Genomic DNA, 21,679 nt, shown 5'->3' with positions numbered 1-21,679 from the left:
TTGAGTATAGATTTATATGAGGAATATGATCTTATATGTAGAATTCGGCTGAACCTAAATGTAGTGTGTGGTGCCTTAATACTTTCAGGATGCAATGTATATAAAAAGATCCAACAATGGTCAGACTGCAATGAGTTTGCATACAGATTGCAATACTTGAAATCTATGCGTTATTGCAAACTCCACACATAAATACACACATTATGCCAAGATCACTGTGCTCCCCTCTTTGCGCCAAACATATTCAAAATTTGCATAGAAATGAATGCCTAAGTAGGCTAAACTACATAATTGACACGCAATTAGCAATATTATGGGAAGGCCACCTAATGAAGTTTCCTTGGCTGTGCCAACCGAAGAATGATCACTGCTTAATTATCATATTAATGAAGTCATTAGTTGTCACTTGACTTAAATGACAGGTAAAGTAAGAATGTCATGATCCTACAATTTCCTCAGTAAATGTGTATTCAGCACTAATTACCTCCATCTGAGAGAGAGAAAAGGAATCACTACAGCACAAACATGCATGAAACACAGCTAGGAAAAAACACAATGAGGTTTATTGAATCATTCCAAGGTCACCTGAGGACAAACAATACAAATCAGCCTCACGAGTCCAACATAGAAGTCAGCAGCAGATGGAAGCGGCATCTCTTTCGTAGGTGGAGGGGGAGTCGGTACTACAGGCTACAACAAAAACACATTTCCAGTAAACACTATGGTGTGATTAGGCCACAAAAAACCCTCCGATGGGTCAAATGAGAACTGCGGTTGGAGGTCCTCCCACTCACATAGTCTCTTCTTTCATTCCAATTCATTTCAATTACCGAGTCACTCCCACCATCTTCCCAATGTCCCGATTAGTTCAGTCTGGCAATTTACAGTTGATCTTGCCTCATCTGAAGCCGAGCAATGGTGGAGGCTGGGAGACGAGCAGTAATGGAATGAAATGTCACTCAGTTGTTGCCTTTGTCACAAAGATGCTGGGCAGGTCAGATGGGGAGGGGCTGGAGAGGTCTGGTTAGAAGGTGAGAAGTTGTGTGTGTTTGTGTGTGTGTGTGTGTGTGTGTGTCTAGTCAGTGGTGCTTTTACATGGATGGACAACCATAAATCCTGTGCATCTCCACTTGGACCAGAGTAACTCCACTGTGCACCAGCTGGTGCTCTCATCCTCATCAAGGCTTCTTCACCTTTTTCACCGAAGACGAGCTGGAAGCCGATTCTCTCCGTTTGCGCTGCAATGTAACACACAAAATCACACAAGTGTACTGGAGCCGTAATTTCCCTCGTGTTCTGTTTTCTGCAGGAGTTTCCTACCAATGCCATTGAAGTGACCTGCTGGTATTGTTTTCTGTGAGCACATATCGCTATTATGAAGATGTCCTCTGAGGTTCACACCACATATTCTGATGCAGACAGGACGGTAAACCAAGTCAGTCTATGGTGCAGTTATAAGGACTGGTTCCCAAACAGACATTACCCAGTGGGGGGGTTTTCTTCTCCGTTTTAAATCACAAAAGTCTATTTTTATTCAATTTCATCAGCATTCACAGCTTCAGATTTGGTGTAAATCATCAACCCTCTAAAAATGGCATCCTCCATCAGCTGTTAAAATAATACTGGCAATAAAGTGCATAAAACAACTTACCTGCAGAAAATGAATTCTCTGGGCTGTATTTAAGTGAAACATTGTTTTTCTCAGAATCATTTAATACCATGATTGGTCATTGTCAGACTGAATTTGGAGATCAGGCTGTCATCTGTAAATAACTGTTGTGATTGTCTGTATTTATCCCACATCAGTTGTGAAATGCATGTGCGTCAGAGCTGTACACACTCACCGAGTTGGGGGTTAGTGGTGCTCCAACAACATCGATGATCTGCTCCTTGGCTTCAACCTTGATGTCGTCAACACTTGGCCACGACGGGATATCACCTCCCGGTGTGGACGCCGCAGTGCTGTTGGAGGCATTGAGGTCCCCACCCTGTGCCACAGTGATTAGTCCTAACCCTAGAGTTCCACACCCACCTCCACCGCCAGCTTTCAGTAGAGCCTCATAGCGGTGACGCAGCATCTGCTGTTCGTATTCACAGTTGCTGTGGGCCTGCTTCAGCTCGTACAGCAGCACCAGGTCACTACGCAGCTCATTGAACATCTGTACAATTTCTTCAGTGGGCATGGGGTTAAGATCTGAATCCACATAAGAAAGAAATATAGATACAGATGATTAGAAATTAGATCTGTTTTGCCAAGCATTGCTAGTCAGTTAATGCCAGCAGATGTACAATGGGTAGTATCCTTGTTATGGTAAATGCAAAACAGAGGCAATATCTCTTTGACACTCTTATGTCATCAGATTTCAACACGAGTTTGAAATGTTAAACTTTAAAATGTTAGATGATGCCACTATTCAGACTCACCCACTCCTTGCTCTACGAGGATCTGCTCAATGGCCTTGATCTTCTTCTGGCCAACTGAGCTTGGTAGTTTCATCTAAATCACACACACAGAAACACAGTGAGACATATAGACACACACACACACACCCACCCACACAAGGGCGTGATTTAAGGTGCTGGGGATATTAGGATAAACAGCTCCACCTCGGGGCTTTTAATTCCTATGAAATGCACTTCAGCGGGCCAGATCAAAATGTCTTTATCCACTGAACTCTGTCTGACTGATTAGCTAGAGGGGCACTCAACTTCTTTAGCCGTGCTAATGCATTTTCCATAGAGAGCGGCAGGTCCTCATCAGTCTTGAAGATGAATAAGAGTTCTCTGGCTGGATCTTACAGATATTAGGTCATCACTAACAGAATTTATCATCGCAGTGCTAATGAGAGATAGCTAGCTGAAGTCAGACACTGCGGTTTCTCACATACATCAACCGAAGGTTCAGGCTTCGCTAAAATTCTTCTGATATTTATGGTGGTTAACACACTCAGTTGGTCTTAAAAAAAAAAAAGTAAAAAATGTAAGTTTTTTAAATTATTTTACATCCATTCCACATCACAGTGGAGGAAACTACTATTTCCAGACACAGACCTATGGGAATATATCTGTATCTGTAGTTTTAATATTAAATGTGTTTGGAATACTTGTGTCTGTCTTGTTTTAACGCCTCAATTTGATTTAGACGCACTCACCCTTTGACTGCGCAGTGTGACTCCCGCTGATTTGAAGTCAGGGAACTTGATGCCTGCTGTCTCTGGAAGAGCCTGGAGAAGAAATAACGGATAAACTGTAAAGACTTTCCACAATTTTTTTAGACAAAGCTGCTCCATTCAAATGATTTAAAATGTCATTCTATATAAAAATGGCTCCTTTTGTGTAAAGCATATCATACCGGTTTTTCTGTTTCTCTTTTCTGAGGGAGCTTCTTCTTGGAAACCCTCTTTTCAGCTCGTCTCAACTCTGTGGTTGTGTCAGCCGCTTTAATGAGTTTCTGTAGATCCTGAGCCTTCTTCTCTCGCTCTTTCTTCCTTGACTCAATCTTCCTCAGCTCCTGAATAAGATATTCCTCTTCTGCCACCTGCAGGAAAAACAAGAAAAGTGCAATTGAAATATTTTAGAGGCTGGGAAACGTCACACCAGTTTGAAAAACGTATATATAATGTAGTATTTATTAATAATAGTTTGAATATTTTGTATATAACAGGGATTACAGCTTTACCAATTTCAGTAAAGCTATCATTTGAATTGGCTTGTGCTTTGCACCATGCTTCTCAATCTGGCTGAGTAACATGTATGTTATGAAAGCCTAACAAATGCATTGGTTTCCAAATGCAATTCAAGTAACAGAGCTACGAACCTGTTCAGGTGTGCGATTGAAGAGCTTCTCCAGTTGCTCCTTGCGACGTCTTTCATGACCTGCATCAAAGATGTAGATCTTGGGCTCAGTCCCTGTAGCTGCTCTGACCTTTGTCAGCTTACCACAAATATTGTAATAACGCTCTTTCAAGTCCTCCACAGAGCGTTTCTGAAAAACACAAGGAAGACTGTTATAATAAATAGACGCAACTCAAAAGAATTAAAGAACTGTGGGTTAGTAACTAGGTAATTACTCTGTATTGTTGGTGGTCGTAACGATCATGGACAACTACGAAGCGCAGGTCAAAGCGCTTGCATAGGTCGAACAGATGGTCCGTCTCCGCTTTAGTCCAACCATCGTCATGGAGATGCAGCTGATACTCCTGCTCTGAATACACTGGCACCAGCACAGTCTATGAAAACGGACAGAAGAAGCACTGAATCAGCACGAGTAACTCAAAAGAGTAAACACTTGAGCATGCCTGAAATAGAGGAGATGAGAGAGGGAAAGTAGCTGTAAATATCATGTAGGCATCCATACCTTGTTGAAACGGGCGAAAGGGTAGTCCTTTCCCTCCTCTGCCACACGTCTCCAGTGATGGAATATGGCGCCATCCCTGCGAGCAGGATTACTGAAGGGCATCCACTTCCAGGGACGCACCTTTTTACATCCTAGCTTGGCTTTCACTGTCCTGTAGCCCTGAGTAGTATCACTAGGAAGCAAAGGGGGTGCATCTCTGGGAAATGAAAGGGAAAACAGAATTTGTTAAAGCAAGGGTAATAAATATGAGAGAAATTTGCTTATTGTGTTTGAATTCTTCCAGGATCAATGACAGAAAAACATGAAAAAGCAAACACCAATTCAAGACAAACGTGTGATTTTTAAACAAGGGGCCCATACTTCTTATCCGAGTAGAGCAGAGCGTAGACCTCTCTGTGCATTCCCTCTGGTCTCTTAAAGGTCAGAGCTTCTGTCGTCTTCTTGGATTTTTTCTGAAATGATGGAGATATTGTTTATTATAAAGAAACATTTGGGGAAATACTTTGAAGCACAAAAAAATAAAAACTACCTCAATATTTCCAACAGTATGATTCTGTTTTCATCCCTCATACAAAGTGTAACAGTGAAGACTGGATATTAGTTTCAGAAAAGAAGGTCCCGTTGTTATGATATAATTTAGGGCAAAGAATAACTTTACGGTAATTAGCTTTACAGTCGTATCAACACATCATGGGCTTCCTTACACTAACTTACCTACACAGTTAATGACATTTTGAGGGTAAGATGAATGGGTAAACGTGCGGAGACGGTGTCAGGCATCATTAAGCGTGTTTTCTGATTATTTCTCACCTTGTCTGAGTTGATGAGGTCCTTCTTGCTGATGGGGCCGTCATTATCACCCCCGGTCAGCTCCAGAATATCCCTCACATCAGCACCGGTCCCCATGGCTGGATGTGTTGTTACCTACCGCTTCTCGCAGCCGGTCAAGTGTTAATAATGCTCATTCATTCACAGTAACACGGTACAGTCCATCAAATACGCTCCTGGCTAAAGGCTAACGCTAACATGATCATTTCTAAACTACGCTCACGTTACACATAGCCGCACCACGGCGAGTGGCGACTTTGTAAAGTTATTTTCGTGATTTAACACTGAAAGTTTCTATGATATAAAAAATCTAAAGATATCACTAATAAAGATTATTCAAAAGCTGTTTTTAAGGCTAAATGAGAAGCTAGCGGCTGGAGGAAAGCTATTTCCGGCTCCGCTGATGCCTTTGTGACGCTACTTATCCACATGGATAAAATGTCGCCTCCGTGTGGTCAGGCGGTACACTGCTAAAATTATTTATTTTAATTTCTAATAACTAAAGTAGTTTCTACTAGTTTCTTTGTTTGGCGAGCGAATACCTTTATCGGGACAACTAGCATCCTTTAAAATAATGGTTGAAATCAGGCAAATGTATCTCTCAACATTTGTTTCACTTTGAAGTCAGTGTCTTTATTTCTTTCTTAGTGAAAATCAAATAATCGACATATAATTAGTTATCTGTTGAAAAAACATTTTACAAGAAAAATGTAGAGATGTTTGTTTAAATTGGTTAAGTCAGAGATTGAGATTAGGATTTGGGGAAATGAGAGGGTCATGTGCAAATTCACATTGACAAAATGAAAAATACATGTAGGAGAGTCCTGCATACTATGAGATGTTTGGCAGGTAACATGTGGGGAAAGCACAAGTTGATAAAGGAATATTTGTTTAATTATACAGTGGAAGATTATGGCTTTGAATATTGTATTTGGATCAGTTGCTTGTACATCCATAAAAGGATGCAAGGTTGGACAGAATCATGGCTCAGGCGTTAGCGTCAACATTCAGGAAATGAAACAGTCTGATCAATGATCACATATAGACTACAGGCAAATCAAGCAGAGCTGCCAATGCCAATATGTAAACCAGAAACACAATTGTTCATTTGAAATCAGCAGAGGAAGAAGTATATGATTTCATTTTACTTTATTCATTCTTCACCAGAGGTGTAACAAAAGAAATGTACCCCTAACCCATCTATTTTATTTATACTGATATCATTGTTTGCCATTCAAGATAATTGACTGATTGGAAGAATATAGGAAATCACTACTGCGACTCTGATATAGATGGCGGTAAAGCTCAGCTAAGACAACTCAACCCAAGAAGAAGGAGAATCCGGTCGCAGCTTTGAAATTTCCCATCGTGCGTTGCGGGGATATAGGTCCGTTAGCCGCCATTTTCGTTAGCTGATGTCGCAGGAGCGATCGGTGCGGTCATACAGTTAGCTCGCTCTTCTATCTGCTACCAATTCACGTTTGAAAACTCCAGACCTGTTCGCATCGACGAAGTCCGTCTGAGATCGTGTACTTTTAATCTGTGTGAGTCGCTAAACAGAGGAAGAAGATGTCGAACGAGCAGCAGGCCGAAAACACGACCGAGAAAGCGGGTCCACCGCAGGCACCGCAGCAGCAGCAGCAGGGGTGAGTCCATTCATCAAAGCTCCTTTGTTAGCTCCTTCGCATCTCTGCTCCATGAAATCCCGCACGTTTACCACGATATATCGAAAATTGTACTTATTAAGGTTTAGTGCCAAAGAAGTTTTAATGCAATGCTTAAATACATGTTGATATTTTGACGTTGTAAACATTTAAGCGCCTCTAGTGTGCGAGGCCCGTGTTTTCTTACAAAGAGGATCGGCCCATTTTTCGTAACTTAACATAGTAGCCCAGTGAATATGTTTAACGTTGTTAGCCTGCTTATCCCCCCCCCCCCCCCCCCCATGTGTTTGTTAATAGTAACTTGATAATAAGCGTGTAGCGCTCTGCAATATGAGCTTAAAATGTAAATAGGCCTACGAAGCGCCAAGAGCGGCCTTGCCATGCGACTTAAGCCTTAATGCAAGTTGCACGTTCGTACAGAGTGGCCTTTGTCTAAATAAAGCTATTTAATCTGCGTTTTTAATTGATATCGACAACTTTCTATGTCTCTCATAGATCCTTCTAACGTTATTAAATAACAAAGGAAACCGCCATTTTTTGATTTCATAACAACGGTTTTATTTTGGCCTTGGAAAAGGATCTAAGACCAAAAATAAGAGCCTACTGGAGCTTACTTTAAATTAATGGTATTGCATGTTTTAATCGAGTCCCCGTTTACTGACTCCCTCTTTTTTTGCACTTTTCTTGCTTTTACCAACTGATTAAAGAAAAACAGTGTTCGTACAGATAAATGTTTTTTGAATCCTCATTATTTTCCCTATATGTTTCTGGTCTCTTCACACAGAGAAGTGAATGGGAAAGCCAAGCATGAGGCCAATGCAAGCAGGAAGGAGAGGCCCCAGAAGAGAGGTGGAGGTGGGCGCTACGAACCCTATGGGAACGTGAACAAGAGATACCGGGTCTTTGTCAGCAACATCCCATATGATGTCAAATGGCAAGCCCTCAAAGACCTGATGAAAGAAAAAGGTAAGGCGTCCGGCAGATGGATTGACTCACTCAGCGTGACCATTATTAAAACGCAAGGGTCAATTTGTGTGACCATTGCAGCCTTTGAATGGCTTTTGGGGAAATTGTGCAGAAAGCTAAAAGTTGTACAATGTTGCTGGAGATTTCCTGGGGGGGTTATCTGGAGATAAACGGGTTTTGATTGAGGCCCCTCTTATTTGTCTGAACTTTGGAGATGCTGCAGACTTGCAAAAGTGCTCTGAACCTGGATGTTAGACTGAATATTTCTTCTCCATCGAGACTACATGTTTTTTGGAAGTGAAGGTTGTCAATCTGGTGCTTTAATGAGAAACTCCAGTGGTTTGGAATAAAGGACACAATAAGATGCTTTTTCCACAAGAAATCTATAAAAAAAATATGCAGCACTTTGCTGTAGTGTTATGAATTCCTCCCAGCAACACGTTGCTCTCTGTTGCAAAATACAACAAATGGTAAACTTGGGCTCATGATTAATAAACTGCTCAGAATTTTGGAAGTGGGTCAAACAAATAATTTTAATGCAGCAACCTTGAATTACAACAGGTATTAGCTTCAAGTTTTCTCTTAAAGGTATATGGATTTCATTGTGTTGTTACTCATGTGAAAGTTGTTTTGTTATGGGTTATTGGAAAGCTTTAGATGAAGCCCAAGTAATGCACAAAAATTTGCATTAACTGACAGTAAAAGCATGTGTTAAGACAGGTACAACTCTCTTTCAGAGGGAGTGCCGGGTATTTGTTTTATGATCACTGACTGGAGTTAAATTGCATTTTCTTTTTTAGGTGTGACCTTTACAAGCATATGTTTTCTCAGCAGATCTCCATGTTGTGCCGAACACAGCTACGCGTTGGGGATTTTGGGGTACAGGTCTACAAAATGAAGCAACTTCTTATGCACTGTCCTTGTCTGTAGAGGGTTTGTCACTGATCCATTCTTTGGAACAGAAACGTGATCTGAATCGAAAGCGTGGCTGTGGTCGACGCTGAATCTAAATTCTGCTAATGTGCATCCAGAAACTGTCTACTTTACCAACATGTTTGTGAGAAGTTTCTGTCACTTAAGAGCTTGTCACCATTAACATTATGGTTGGCTTTCTACCTGTAGGCTTCCTCTCAGACTCAGCTGATGGGCAAATGTATCGATGCATTAGTCTGATGCTTAAAATAGCGACACTTGACAAAATAGGCGCAGGTTTTGCAATGACATGGGCTGAGGCATTGAACTGGTTTGGACACTATGAAAATCATTGGTTAATTATTTCCATACAGTAGGTTGTGTGCACTTCATTATATTCTAATAGGAAGGCTGATGGCCATTTCAATAGTTGTTGTCCTCCATCTATTGCTTGTGGTGTTTCGGGAGAATTCCAACAAGGACAGGCTAAGAAGTCTTTATTTTTTTCTAAAAAGACCAAAGCTTGCTTTTTGTAGACCTGTACCATATTGTGCTGCTGTGGTGCTGCGGGAATGCTCAGGACTGGCAGTCCGAGCTGACTGTCACCGGCCTCCCTACTTGTGTTTCTGCTCTAAACCCCCATTGTTCTCTCGGCTTCTCTCCCTTGGTGTGTGTCGTCTCTGGAATCTGATTTGTAGTGGGTGAGGTAACGTACGTGGAACACTTAATGGACGCAGAAGGCAAATCGAGGGTAAGTGCAAATACATACAAAATATGACTAATGAAAGACAAACCTGTGTTTGTCAGCTTTGGTTTCTTTACTTTCATTGTTGGGAATTGTTCAGATTCAGAAAGCTGGTGGAGTGTGTGAGATGGTGAAATCTCGGAGATGTGTTTTATGTGGTGTCGTCTGTGGCACTGTCTTGAGGCCACCCGGAGTTTGATGTTATTACAACAGGTCTTCAGCTTTCTTCGAAGGCAATCCTGTGGGATTGCAGTAGCTGACAATGTCCCTTTGGTTGCTGGATTTGCTTCATATGAACTAAAGGGGTCAAGAGGTTGTTACAAGGTGGTTAGATTGTTGTTAATGTAACTCATTCTGTAGAACTGTTCTACTGGAAAATACTCCTCCAATATCTTAGTAGTTGGGAATCCTATTTCACTGTGGATTTTCTGCCCTTTGGATGTTGGAAAAATCACTTTATATTTGCCAGACTTCGCTGCATTGTGTTAAAAGAATTGGGGGAAATGTGAGACTTTAATGTAATTTTATTTGGAAGCACAGAGCTCTGGACAAGGCTGTAGGTATTTGTGATGAACTGTTGTGCATGAAACTCTACTTTTGCTTAGTTTGTTTTACAATTTAATCTCTCAATCTGTTCACCACCTCCTTCTTGTTTTTACTAATTGTAATTGTTCTTTACAACTTTTGGTGCGGCCTGTTCTTAATTCTTCAATCAACAAAGGGTTGTGCGTAAGTAGTCTGTTCAATTATTTATCATCATTCACAATTTGTTCTGTCAGTACCTTGATTTCTTTTTTTTGAGTTACCAATGTAGACACGCATGTACCAGTCTCTGTGTAGGACAGTTAATTGAATGTTCTTATTCAATGTTTTTTCAGTGTTGTTGAGTTTAGGACTGAGGAGCTAATGAAGAAAGCGGTGGAGAAAGTAAACAAGCACAACTTCAATGGACGACCCCTAAAAGTGAAGGAGGTAAGCCACAGCCACATTGCAAAAAACTACTTGTGAACATCTCCCTTCTGATCAATATGGAAGTTGTAGTTTTTGCTGAGTCATATTTTCATGTGTTTTGTTAGGACCCCGATGGTGTGATTACTCAGAGGGAAATGAGCAAAGTTCAAGGTGCAGGACCTCCAGGAGGCCATGGAGGAATGGGTGGAATGGGAGGAATGGACCGCATGGGAGGAATGGACCGCATGCACATGGATCGAATGGGCCCTGGATCAAATGGTATGGTCAACATTCCTCCCAGCATGATGAACAACCCCAACATCCCCAATGAGGTCATTCATGGTCTCCAGGCTGGCAAGATTGGCAGCACTGTCTTCGTTGCTAATGTAAGGCTTCAACATTTTTCAAATCGTTTTATCTGAAAAAGACATGTATTGAACTAATTGATATCAAAAGAAGGGGACAAGTATATGAGCAACAAATATAGATTAACTGGATGTAAATGTCAAGTAGAAGATGTCAGACTAACAATAGTTGCTAGGTAGGGTTGTCACAATACAAAAAATCGAGTACTCGCACACATTTATTTAAAAACTACAAAAAGAACAGTGGTTATGTAGCCTTCAAGTAAAACGAGACTATTATCATTATAAAACAGAACGGTGGCAAGTAGTGAATTTGATCAAATACGGCTCCATGACCAAAGACGCTGTACATACAATATACTTGCGCATATAGTCGAGTGCAAGGCTGCAAGCAGTATGTCACTGCAGTAGTAGTGACAGATCATTAAAACTATAGATGCAGGCATTATCAGTGTTTCCTCTAGGATGTTTTCAGCAGTGGGTGCAGCAAAGTATCAGTTCTCGTGACATCCCAAGTGTCTGCAATTGTTAAATTAGTCACCATGTCTCATATTGATTCTTGTGTGTACAGCTTGATTACAAAGTGGGCTGGAAGAAGCTGAAGGAGGTGTTCAACATGGCCGGCCTGGTGGTGAGGGCTGACATTCTTGAGGACAAGGATGGGAAAAGCAGAGGCATGGGCACAGTGACCTTCGAGATGCCCCTTGAAGCAGTCCAGGCTGTCTGTATCCTTTTTAAAAATGTTTGCTAATGGAAAACCCTGTTTAACCAGAGAATATTAACTTGGTACAACTGCATTGCTTTAAGGTGTCTCTGGTGTGTTTTCCTTAATGATTTCATAGCTATGTTCAATGGGCAGCTGCTGTTCAACAGGGTCATGCATGTCAAACTGGTATGTAGCCCAACTTTTCTCTACATTGGCTCACATGATTTCCGAGCTTAGTCTGACTGTATATATTTTTTCCAGGATGAGAAGTCCCTGCCCAAAGATTTTGGACCACCTGAACGAGGTTCTTCTCTTCCCCGTAAGATCTCTTGGTTTTATTCTCATGGGGGGGAAAGTGTAAAAGAGGAATCAATGTTAATAATATACTTTGTCAGCCGTGTAAATATTGCCCCATGTGCTGTATATGTGATGGCTTCTCGGAAGCCTCACTAATGTGCTGATTTAAAACTCAAAATCTTTATACTGTACCATTTTCTTTTTTTCTCAGGTGGTCTCAGTGGTATCGGTTTGGGTCTGGGGCCTGGTGGCCAGCCCATTGATGCTACTCAACTCAACAGAGGAGGAGGTGGCGGCGGCGGCAACGGAGCAATGGGCAACATGGGCCCTGGAGGTAACTCCTTTGTTTGTGTAAAACTCTTGAGTAGAAGTTAACTGACATCCGTGGCTAATCACTACTTTTCTATCTTGTAGGAATGGACGGAATGGGCTTTGGCAACGTGGGAGGTCGTATGGGAGGAGGAGGTGGAGGTGGTGGTGGTGGTATGTACCAGAACCTCACTAACGGCCGGGTTCCCCACTGCATTTATATCAACTGCGGCCTCCTCTTGTAATTAAACAATATTTCATCACTCTAGGAATGGAAAATTTTGGTGGCATGAACAACATGGATCGTTTTGCCTCCTCAGGGATGGGTCGAATGAACGGTAAGGAGCAGTTGAGATGTGCTAAGCACAGCAAGCGTGAATGATCACGTTTGCTGGACACTTCTAATGGTTTCGTCTCTTGCATTGTCAGAGATGGACCGTGGGATTGGTGGTGCTTTTGACAGGGAGTTTGGGCGGAATGAAATGGGAATGTCTCGCAATAATTATGGAGAATCCTTTGAAAGAGGAATGGGTTAGTATTTTTTGGGATATTGTTTGAAATTCCTCTAAGCCTGAAGTATTGCCTACTTCAGCTGAGACAATTGATGTTTCCACTCTTTTTGTTAAACCTTACAGGTAACTCTATGGGTATGGACCGCATGAGCTCTGGAATGGATCGGCTGGGAACCAGCATGGACCGCATGGCAGGGATGGACCGCATGGGCATGGAAAGGATGGAACGTGGGGCTGACCTGGACAGGCTGGGTTCTGGTTTCGATCGAATGGGCTCTGGGATGGACCGGCTGGGGCCCAGTATGGACAGGCTTGCACCTGGCCTTGACCGTATGAGCTCCAGCATGGACCGCATCGGCTCAGCAGGGTTTGATCGCTTGGGCCCGTCTAATATGGATCGCATGGGTTCTGGCCTGGACTTTGGCGCTCCAATGAATATGGAACGCATGGGCAACACTGGCATTGACAGGATGCCCACTAGCTTTGACCGCATGGGCTCTGCTGGAGGAATAGACCGCTTCTCCTCGGGTGGCCTGGACCGCATGACTTCTGGAATGGATCGTATGGGATCCGCAGGTGCTGGCGGCCAGTTTGACCGTCCTGCTGACCTGGATCGTGGATTCGGTGGCAATTCCTTTGGAGGAGCTGGAGCTGGAGGAGCTGGAGCTGGTGGAGGCAATATCAGGAAGGGATGCCAAATCTTTGTCAGAAATGTAAGTGTTCGAGTTGTTATGTGTTTACATTACTGGATTTATTTAACCATCTTCTCACAAGTGATTTTAATCAATTCTGAATTCATTTTGTTTTTAGCTGCCATTTGACTTCACCTGGAAGATGCTGAAAGATACCTTCAATACATGTGGTAAGTGTGTTCATCTACCCATTTCCAGGAGTCTTCTCATGTCTGGAACTGTACAACTATTCGTTTTGGCACTTGGTATGTGGATTAGGATCCAGGAAGAGAAGTGTCCTACTTGGTGCAATTTGGACATATGATGTGCTCAATATTTATAAACTTTAAATAAACAGGCGCACGATAGCAGCTGGGGTTGGGACTCGTCATTGTTAATCACAATAATGGGTGCATTCACGCTAACGACAACAAAATTTGTGGTCCTGCATAGTGAATAAAGCTTCACCAAACTTTGAACAGGTGAACAGCTCTTTGACAACATGACTTGTAACACTAGTATTCTTCCCTCTGCAGGCATGGTCCAGTATGCTGATATCAAGATGGAGAATGGCAAGTCCAAGGGCTGTGGTGTGGTCCGCTTTGACAACCCCGAAACTGCTGAGCGTGCCTGCCGAACCATGAATGGCTACCGGCTGAACGGAAGGGAGATCGATGTTAGGATTGATAGGAATGCATAAGTTAATAGTCTGGGTCACTTCTGACATTTCAAGTAGTCATTCATGTCTAAAAACGTATCATCTGAATCGCCCATGAACTTTATATAAACACACGGTTTGTTTAGATATATCTAACTTCAAATGTTTTAGTTAAAAATTTGTAGCGGTGAATGTGTTTTAGTTCTTAAATTTTACTTTACTTTATTTTTTATAGTGACCAAACTTTTAATTTTTTTTTCTGTAATGTTTCAACTTGTCATTGCCTTTGTGCTATAAGGTGTTTTGATAAATAAACCTCAATATTTGAAATGCGTTTGTGTCCTGGTGTCTTTGCACTGCATGTCACTACAGTGAGTTTGACTTGGAAGCCTTTTGTTTTATACTGTCATATTCTTGAAAATGTGAAGACTATTATGCTTCTTACGTTTAGCACGAAGTTGAACTATACTCTGTAGAGTTAAATCCATATATTAATGGTTAAAAAAAATGAATAAAAAGTCAAATGAAAGGGGAGAAATTACACGTTTGAGAGGTCACGTGATTCTGAATCTCCTCCCCCTCACGGACATGGAAGGTCACCACCGGAAAGAGGTCACATGCACAACATTCAAGATGGCGACCCCCTTGTGTCGGTGCTACCAGGTGAGTGCTCAGAATGGTTTGATCTAAACAGAGACTCCCAAACATGGACGAAACTCAGAGGAGAGAACTCTAACTATGTTTCTGAGCCGTCAATCTAAACACTGACGGCGAATTACACGATATTAGCCAACCAGGCTGCTAGTGTGGCGTCAGCTAGCTGAGTTAGCTCCTTGCACGTTAAGATCACTAGCCGGTGTTTGGACTCTACCCCTCAGGACAACATCGGAAACGCTATTATAGGAAACGTTTACACTTAATAGCTGCATAGTTTGTCTCATATCTTTTAATAAACACTTTCTTAATATTATCACTAACTTCAAAGCCATGCGTGACATTGCCATACAATATCCGCAGCGGTTTGTAGAACTGATCCAGCGGTGCTATACTCAGTTTGTCCTTTAACCACCTGAGGAGTGCACTGGAGTTCGGAGGCTGAGTTTGTGTCCCTGTCTCCAGATGTGTGCCAGAAGAGGACTGCTGGCGTTACCCTCCTCCTTCCTGCGACTTCACAACATACCCAGTGTCTTCAGGATACACGGGTTCCTCACAAACTCCTCACAGGTATATCCAACCCTCTGTGCTCGATATTATGAATATTAGTCTGGATTATTCTCTAAACCTCAGTGTGAGGAAGATCACTATGTAATATATATGCAGCAGATGTTTCAGTAAATATTTGGGCTTGAAAACAACAACCTGGTCGGTGAAACATCAGCTAATGAACTAAAGTCTACTATCCTTCATATCTGCTATTTAAAGGCGCTCCCACTTTATTTCCATGTTAGTACCTCTGCCAAGTATGTTATGTTTTCATGGGCATTTGTTTGCTTCTCTGTTAAATGTTGAGTGTGTACAATTTAGTGAAATATAGTGGTGACGTTGCAGTCTGATAAATAGATTTAAATATAAAGGGCTCATTCAAGGGTAAAGAAAATGACAATTTGTACAATTTAGATGAAACTTGAGTGAAAAAATATCTAGGATTATTTTATATTCAATTTTGGCCAATAGATCCCCTTCAACTTAAACTTACACACTTAGCATTGCATAAATAAACTACTGGAAGTATTGCCCCTGAAACTTCATGGAAGGATGTGGCATGGCTCTGTGAAGAGCCCATTACTTTTTTCATGTGGATCTAGATCATTTTACGTTATCACCATTTTCACATGAATGATTCATGGATATATACAATATAACATTTACTAATATTTATGAGTTTGTACAATTCAGTTGATTGAATTAAACGGACCGTTGGGCCTTGGCAGAGGTATGTGCTCCTCTGATTGCTATTCTACTTAGCCAAGGGACCTTCAAGGCTATGAACATAAACTCAAGTGAACTACTCCAGGCATGTTTGAAAAAAGCCTGTCTTAATTTGGTGTTTCTGTTTCTGTTTCATGTCACCCAGGTGCCTCTGCAAGTAAGATGTATGTCGGGGGAGAGAGGTGGTGGCAGAAAAGGTTTTTTTGGGGGGTTTCTGGACAACTTGAAGCAGGAGCTAAATAAGAACAAGGAAATGAAAGACAACATCCAGAAGTTCCGGGATGAGGCCAAAAAACTGGAGGAGTCGGACGCATTGAAACAAGCTCGCAGGAAATATGTTAGTATACATCCACACTACAGACACAAAGCTGTAGCTCTTCTACCTGTGTGAAGTGAGAAGTGTTTTTACTGGTCTTCTTTCTCTTTCCCAGCAAACTATTGAGTCTGAAACGGTTAAAACATCTGAGGTTTTCAGGAAGAAGTTGGGAAACATCTCTGAGACAGTTAAAGAGGTAAATGTAATGTACAATCCAACAGATGCAGCTTTTTTTTAATGCAATAAATTAGATATGTGTTTCCAAGTTGATACCCCCACCCTGACATGGAGTGTGCATTTGTGCTGTGTCGACAGGGGTTCGAAGAGGTCAGTCGAACAGAAATTGGGAAAAAATTCATGGAGGGAGTGGAAGGAGCAGCCAAACAGGCCAAGACGTCTGCAGAGTCCGTCTCTAAGAGTGGAGAGAAGTTGGGAAAGACGAGTGCATTCAGAGCCATATCTCAGGTATGGGGTCAATTTACTCGGATACAGTATATTTCACCATCAACTGAATCTTGAACTTGATAAATATTTTTTTTTTTTGTATAAATAAAGTACTGTGATGTATATGTACACATGAAAATTCAGTCCTCATCCTACGGCTGTAAGCCGGTACTTACAAGGGTTTCACTGTTAAACAGGCAAATATTAAGTAAGTAATGTACAATTAAAAGTCACAGAGTAATGATTAACCTGGGGCACCTTGTTCACTCATCTGGTAGATTACATACCACATATTAAGGCTGAATCCCTGGGGAATCTCATCAGGCCTTTCTCTCTCCCATACCTCTCCTGCCTCTCTCTACTGTCGCTAAGTAAATAAAGCTGTAATATAATCTTGTAAAAAGTAAATGATTAAACTTAATGTTATTATATAATCTGCTACTTGTTCATTTACTTTCAGGGCATGGAGAGTGTCAAGAAAGAGATCGATGACCTGGGTCACACTGGCCCTTATCGGGCTCCTGCCAGACTCCGCAAGAGAAGTGAGTTCTCCTCCAAGGGGGGAGGGGACGACAGCAAGGTCTACGACGCCAACGAGTACGTGAGTGAACTCTGCCTTGACCCGATAGTGAGAGGCAAACACACTGAGACAATCCCTCCGTAGCTTTGGCTTTATCTGGACACTGGTTAATCTGCGTCATCACATCCCATCACAGTCTGACATGACATCTGTTCCACAAACTTTTAAACCATTGGCGATTTACATATTGTATTATTGCTGCAGCAGCATTTCACCCAATTTCATCAGAACTGCTCAACTTTCCAGAGATGAGCATATTGGTGTCTAGTTTTGTTATAAGAGAAACGGATGAGGGCTTGTACTTTGATTTGGAAACATTTCTGAAAAAGGAACCTTACATTTACTTTTAGATTATTGCTGGATGTACATAGCCATGATAACCATTCTTTGTTAATATGATTAAATAGGATGGTTAAGTATGAATCCCATTTCCCCCGTCCTGCGGTTCAAATCTTAATACTGTGTTTTCTGCAGGGAAGCTATGGGAGTGGTGCTGCACAAGGACTCAAAATGGTACCAACAATGGAAGGAATTCAAAGACAACAACGTGGTCTTCAACAGTAAGGATAAACTCACCACTGGGTCTTTCTGTCCATCTCTGCATCCTTGACTGATTATTAAACAGAGAGCTGATATGCGTTATGGAGTCATTAGTCAAGTTGTGTCAAATTAAAGTCTTGACATATGCAGTTTTGTGTGTGAAGTCACAAATTGAATGATGAACCAGTCTATGTAATACTAGAGTGGGGATAAAGTTAACAAGTTTGCAAGTATTTGAAAGGATGCATATCATTGAACTTTCTTCTGCATGTGGTCTTTCATTGGAGATTGCACAGCTTTGGAAACACATTCAACAAATGTCTGTGCAGAGGTTAATGACCACTTCATTGATCTTAAAGCTTATGATAATCTACTGAAAGAGTCAATTGATTGAGGTTCGATGTTGTAAGACCAAAATAATGATCCTCTGTAGCTCTAATGGAACTATAGTATTAATAGGTGCAGATATAATTCCTGTTTCTGAGAACTACATGTGTTGACTCTGTCATGTCTGGGTTTGTTCTCCTTACATTCTAAAGGTGAAGCGATGATTTAAGGTTTTAGTAAGTGCAAAGTTGTGAAACCTAAAATGTGACTGACACTCACATGCTCCCCGCAGGGTACTTTGAGATGAAGATGAAGTACGATGAGAGCGACAACGCCTTAATCAGAGCTTCTCGTGCTGTCACCGACAAAATGACCGACCTCATAGGTGAGAGACTTCTGCTTTCCTAACTAATAGAACTGAGTTGTCAGATACTACTGGTATATGTGCGTCATCATATAAAGAGTTGCATGTTGTTTGTTTAAATTATTGGTAAAATAGTTACAGTTGAAGTAATTTAAATCAGCTGGTCATAGAGTGTTTAAACAAGCAAACAAATGTACTTTATTTAGCCAGGTTATGTTCCTCAGCTATTTATTTCCAACAGTCTCTTCTCTCTTCAGTATCTGTTTGCTCTCACTATCATTTATTTATGTATTCATGTTTTGTTTGCTGTCCATGTGTGCACAGGCGGACTATTTTCTAAGACCGAGATGTCTGAGGTTCTAACAGAGATTTTGAAGGCGGATCCTTCATTTGACAAAGATTCCTTCCTCAAGCAGTGTGAACGAGATATCATCCCCAATATACTGGAGGTTTGTTGGACTGAAAACCAGCTTCTTAAAACACAAGCTGACTTACACTACTGTGCTTGAGTACGTGTATGTTTACAATTGATTCAGGAATTTATTTTTGTGTGCGTTGTGTCTTCCTGCAGGCGATGATCAGAGGGGAGCTGGAGGTACTGAAGGACTGGTGTTATGAAGCGGTACGACCTCGCTCACACAGTCTGTGAGAGTCAGAGCATGACATGTTGGCTCACAGATGCTACACTCTTCTGTGTAGTAACTTGATTATCAGTAGTGCACATGTTGGTTCAGTTGGGTTGGTCATTTAATGTGTAGTCATACTTTAATCTTATCTGCTTGTTCTCATTTATTTATTGGGTGTGTAGACATACAGTCAGCTGGCACACCCAATCCAACAAGCCAAGGCCATGGGGCTTCATTTCCACTCCAAGATCCTGGATATTGACAACATTGATGTAAGTCGAACAACACAATAATACACCACAATCTTCAAAATAGCTGAAATTTAACCTTTGCTTAATGCAAGTAGACATTTTTCAAGCCAAGTTCATAAACATAATTCATAAACAACGAATATCCATGGATTTGTTTTCCCACATAAACAAATGCACTCAGGCAGATATGATAGCCAATAATGAGCCAATTCTTGTTTGACCTACATGTTTTTTTGATTCAGTAAATAATACATGTGTCTTCTTCTGCAGTTGGCCATGGGGAAGATGATGGACCAGGGCCCAGTATTGATTATCACCTTCCAGGCTCAGTTAGTCATGGTGATCCGAAACACTAAAGGAGATGTTATAGAGGGAGACCCTGTAAGTAAAATGACAACACAAAAACACATGACACTAAGAAAACAGTCTTTGATTCACTGGAACTGCCACGTGATAAAAGTAAAGTTCAATGTAAAACACAATAAAAGTATTTCGTTGTATTATGTTACAGAAGTAAGGCAACTTCCGTTTGTTTAATTTCCCTGGTGTGTTAGTGAACAAGGCACCAGGAGAATGTTATGAGACAGTGGAGCCACATGTGACCATTTGAACTTGGCCTCCCGGAGCCAGACCACAGCTTTATGGGCTGTAAATCAGATCCTCAGGGACACCTGGTAAAAAGTGTCAACTCAGTACCGTTCAGAGTAAAAGACTTCTGCCAGAGGATTAATGGTGGATATAATGTTCCACTGAAGTTTTTAAGCTGAAGCCTTATGTGTGGACATTAAAAGACTCTGTCCTCATGGGACATAGGACTTAGCTTCCCTTTTTCTAACTGTTTTATTTTGTCAGAGATTTCAATGTTTCCCTTTTCCTGGTTTAATTTAAAGAAATCTAATATATACAATAAGATATAAGAATTATAAATACAATATAAGAGTTGAAGTGTTAAAAATGTGTGCATCACTCAAAGTTTATATTTTTCCAGGACAAAGTGCTCAGGATGATGTATGTGTGGGCTCTGTGTCGAGACCAGGAGGAGCTCAACCCGTACGCTGCCTGGAGACTACTTGACATCTCTGCATCGAGCACTGAACAGATCCTCTAAGACTCTTTGATGCACAGAAGACACAGTCACGCAGGAAGAGAACATACTGTACCTGAACAGAGCTTGTAGCTGGCTGGGAAGAAAAGGGCGGGAGGGGAGAGGAGGGTGCGTGGAGATGAGAGAAGGGTGCGTGGAGATGAGAGACAGACTGTTGGGGCACAGGCTCACTTCCCAACAGAAACATTAAAGAGAGGTGCTGCTTACTGCTTGTGCTTCACTGTCTCAGTCCCCTTTACTTTTTTCACTCAGGATGCTTTGACACCATTCCTCGAGCTCACACTAGGGGGCGGTAGACTATCAACAACTGTCATCAGCTGTACTTTCTGCAAAGCCTGCATGGCTGTTCATGTATTGTATCTGTTTAGTGCAGGGAAATTTCTGTTGGATGAATTAAGTTATTGAGCTTGTGCTCACAAGTGTTTGGAGATCTCAGATGTCGGTGCCACTTTCTTCACTCGCTCACTTCTTCACTGAGGAGTCGTTCTCCTTGGTGGTAATGTGGCCAATCAGTGCTGATAATTGTCCAATGTAATTGTTAAACATGTGAGAATGTCTATATTTATTATGAAAAATAAAAATGCCCCCATTTTTCCACTATAACAAGACATTTTTTAATAATAAAATCTTTTCAAAGTATTTTTGTCTCTACCCTACATATGGTTAAACTTGCCTCAGACCTGGGGGATATAATGCGATTCTTTCTGGGTTATTTGCTAATTATGTTTTTTTTTAATGAAATTCTCTGATGGGATTTCAGGGTTTGACATATTTCCTTTGGGAAAAATTCTACTTCTCAGTAGAGTTGCTTTGAGTAAAATGAAGCTGCCTGCAGTGTGAAGTTGACCTGATTGAGGTGAGGTACAATCACCGAGTTGGAATCTGATCCTTATGGTGGCCGTCTTGCTTTACAGGGCGCACCTTAGACTGTATAAAGATGGATGACATGACTGCTCCACAAAAATAGAAGTCAAAGTGTCTTGATCACCACCTGTTGGCTAGCCTCAGTATATAGTAGATTATAACTCCTACATCCTCCATGTTAGTGAATGGCACATGAACCAAACTCAGAAAACAAAGTACAACTAATTAATTTGTGTCAAAGATGGTTTCTGTCATTTTAGGTTGTTCTTGTTGCACTGACGTTTAAGTGTCCATTACTTCAGAAGCTTTGGTTTCATTAGTTATTTGATGCTAGAGCAACAGGGTGAAACCTAACAATTGACTGTTGAGACTGAAATACGATCACAATTGGC

At 41.4% G+C, this 21,679-nt stretch overlaps 3 protein-coding genes across 4 annotated transcripts; 2 read left to right on the top strand and 1 right to left on the bottom strand.

Annotated features, from left to right (window-relative positions):
- Positions 1-541: 541 nt before the first annotated feature.
- dmap1 (DNA methyltransferase 1 associated protein 1) lies at positions 542-5,596 on the bottom strand. The gene is made up of 10 exons (XM_053430315.1): positions 5,168-5,596; positions 4,718-4,809; positions 4,358-4,553; positions 4,071-4,229; positions 3,818-3,985; positions 3,353-3,538; positions 3,153-3,224; positions 2,425-2,497; positions 1,845-2,194; positions 542-1,238 (listed from the first exon to the last, which is right to left on the bottom strand). Exons 1-10 carry the CDS (start codon positions 5,261-5,263, stop codon positions 1,179-1,181), a joined length of 1,452 nt encoding a protein of 483 aa, XP_053286290.1. The 5' UTR covers positions 5,264-5,596; the 3' UTR covers positions 542-1,178.
- A 957-nt stretch (positions 5,597-6,553) lies between these two features.
- On the top strand, positions 6,554-14,271 carry hnrnpm (heterogeneous nuclear ribonucleoprotein M). Of its 2 annotated transcripts, XM_053430240.1 has the most exons (16): positions 6,554-6,831; positions 7,634-7,815; positions 9,426-9,478; positions 10,194-10,201; positions 10,351-10,444; positions 10,549-10,809; positions 11,360-11,513; positions 11,631-11,680; positions 11,756-11,813; positions 12,003-12,125; positions 12,206-12,274; positions 12,370-12,438; positions 12,530-12,631; positions 12,736-13,325; positions 13,423-13,474; positions 13,820-14,271. In XM_053430240.1, exons 1-16 carry the CDS (start codon positions 6,755-6,757, stop codon positions 13,981-13,983), a joined length of 2,106 nt encoding a protein of 701 aa, XP_053286215.1. In that variant the 5' UTR covers positions 6,554-6,754; the 3' UTR covers positions 13,984-14,271. The 2 variants fall into 2 exon arrangements, with proteins under 2 accessions (XP_053286215.1, XP_053286214.1); XM_053430239.1 differs by having other exon boundaries at positions 6,556-6,831; positions 9,426-10,201; positions 12,206-12,268.
- Positions 14,272-14,529: 258 nt separating this feature from the next.
- Positions 14,530-21,062, top strand: timm44 (translocase of inner mitochondrial membrane 44 homolog (yeast)). Its single transcript, XM_053430360.1, has 13 exons — positions 14,530-14,604; positions 15,061-15,165; positions 16,016-16,207; positions 16,302-16,382; positions 16,502-16,651; positions 17,091-17,227; positions 17,685-17,770; positions 18,370-18,462; positions 18,766-18,890; positions 19,013-19,063; positions 19,250-19,339; positions 19,589-19,699; positions 20,307-21,062. Exons 1-13 carry the CDS (start codon positions 14,530-14,532, stop codon positions 20,424-20,426), a joined length of 1,416 nt encoding a protein of 471 aa, XP_053286335.1. The 3' UTR covers positions 20,427-21,062.
- Positions 21,063-21,679: the final 617 nt, after the last annotated feature.

This window comes from Pleuronectes platessa, chromosome 9 (genome assembly GCF_947347685.1).
Source record: "Pleuronectes platessa chromosome 9, fPlePla1.1, whole genome shotgun sequence".
NCBI lineage: Eukaryota > Metazoa > Chordata > Actinopteri > Pleuronectiformes > Pleuronectidae > Pleuronectes > Pleuronectes platessa.
Note: the sequence above shows the minus strand (reverse complement) of the source record. Positions and strands in the feature narration are given on the sequence as shown.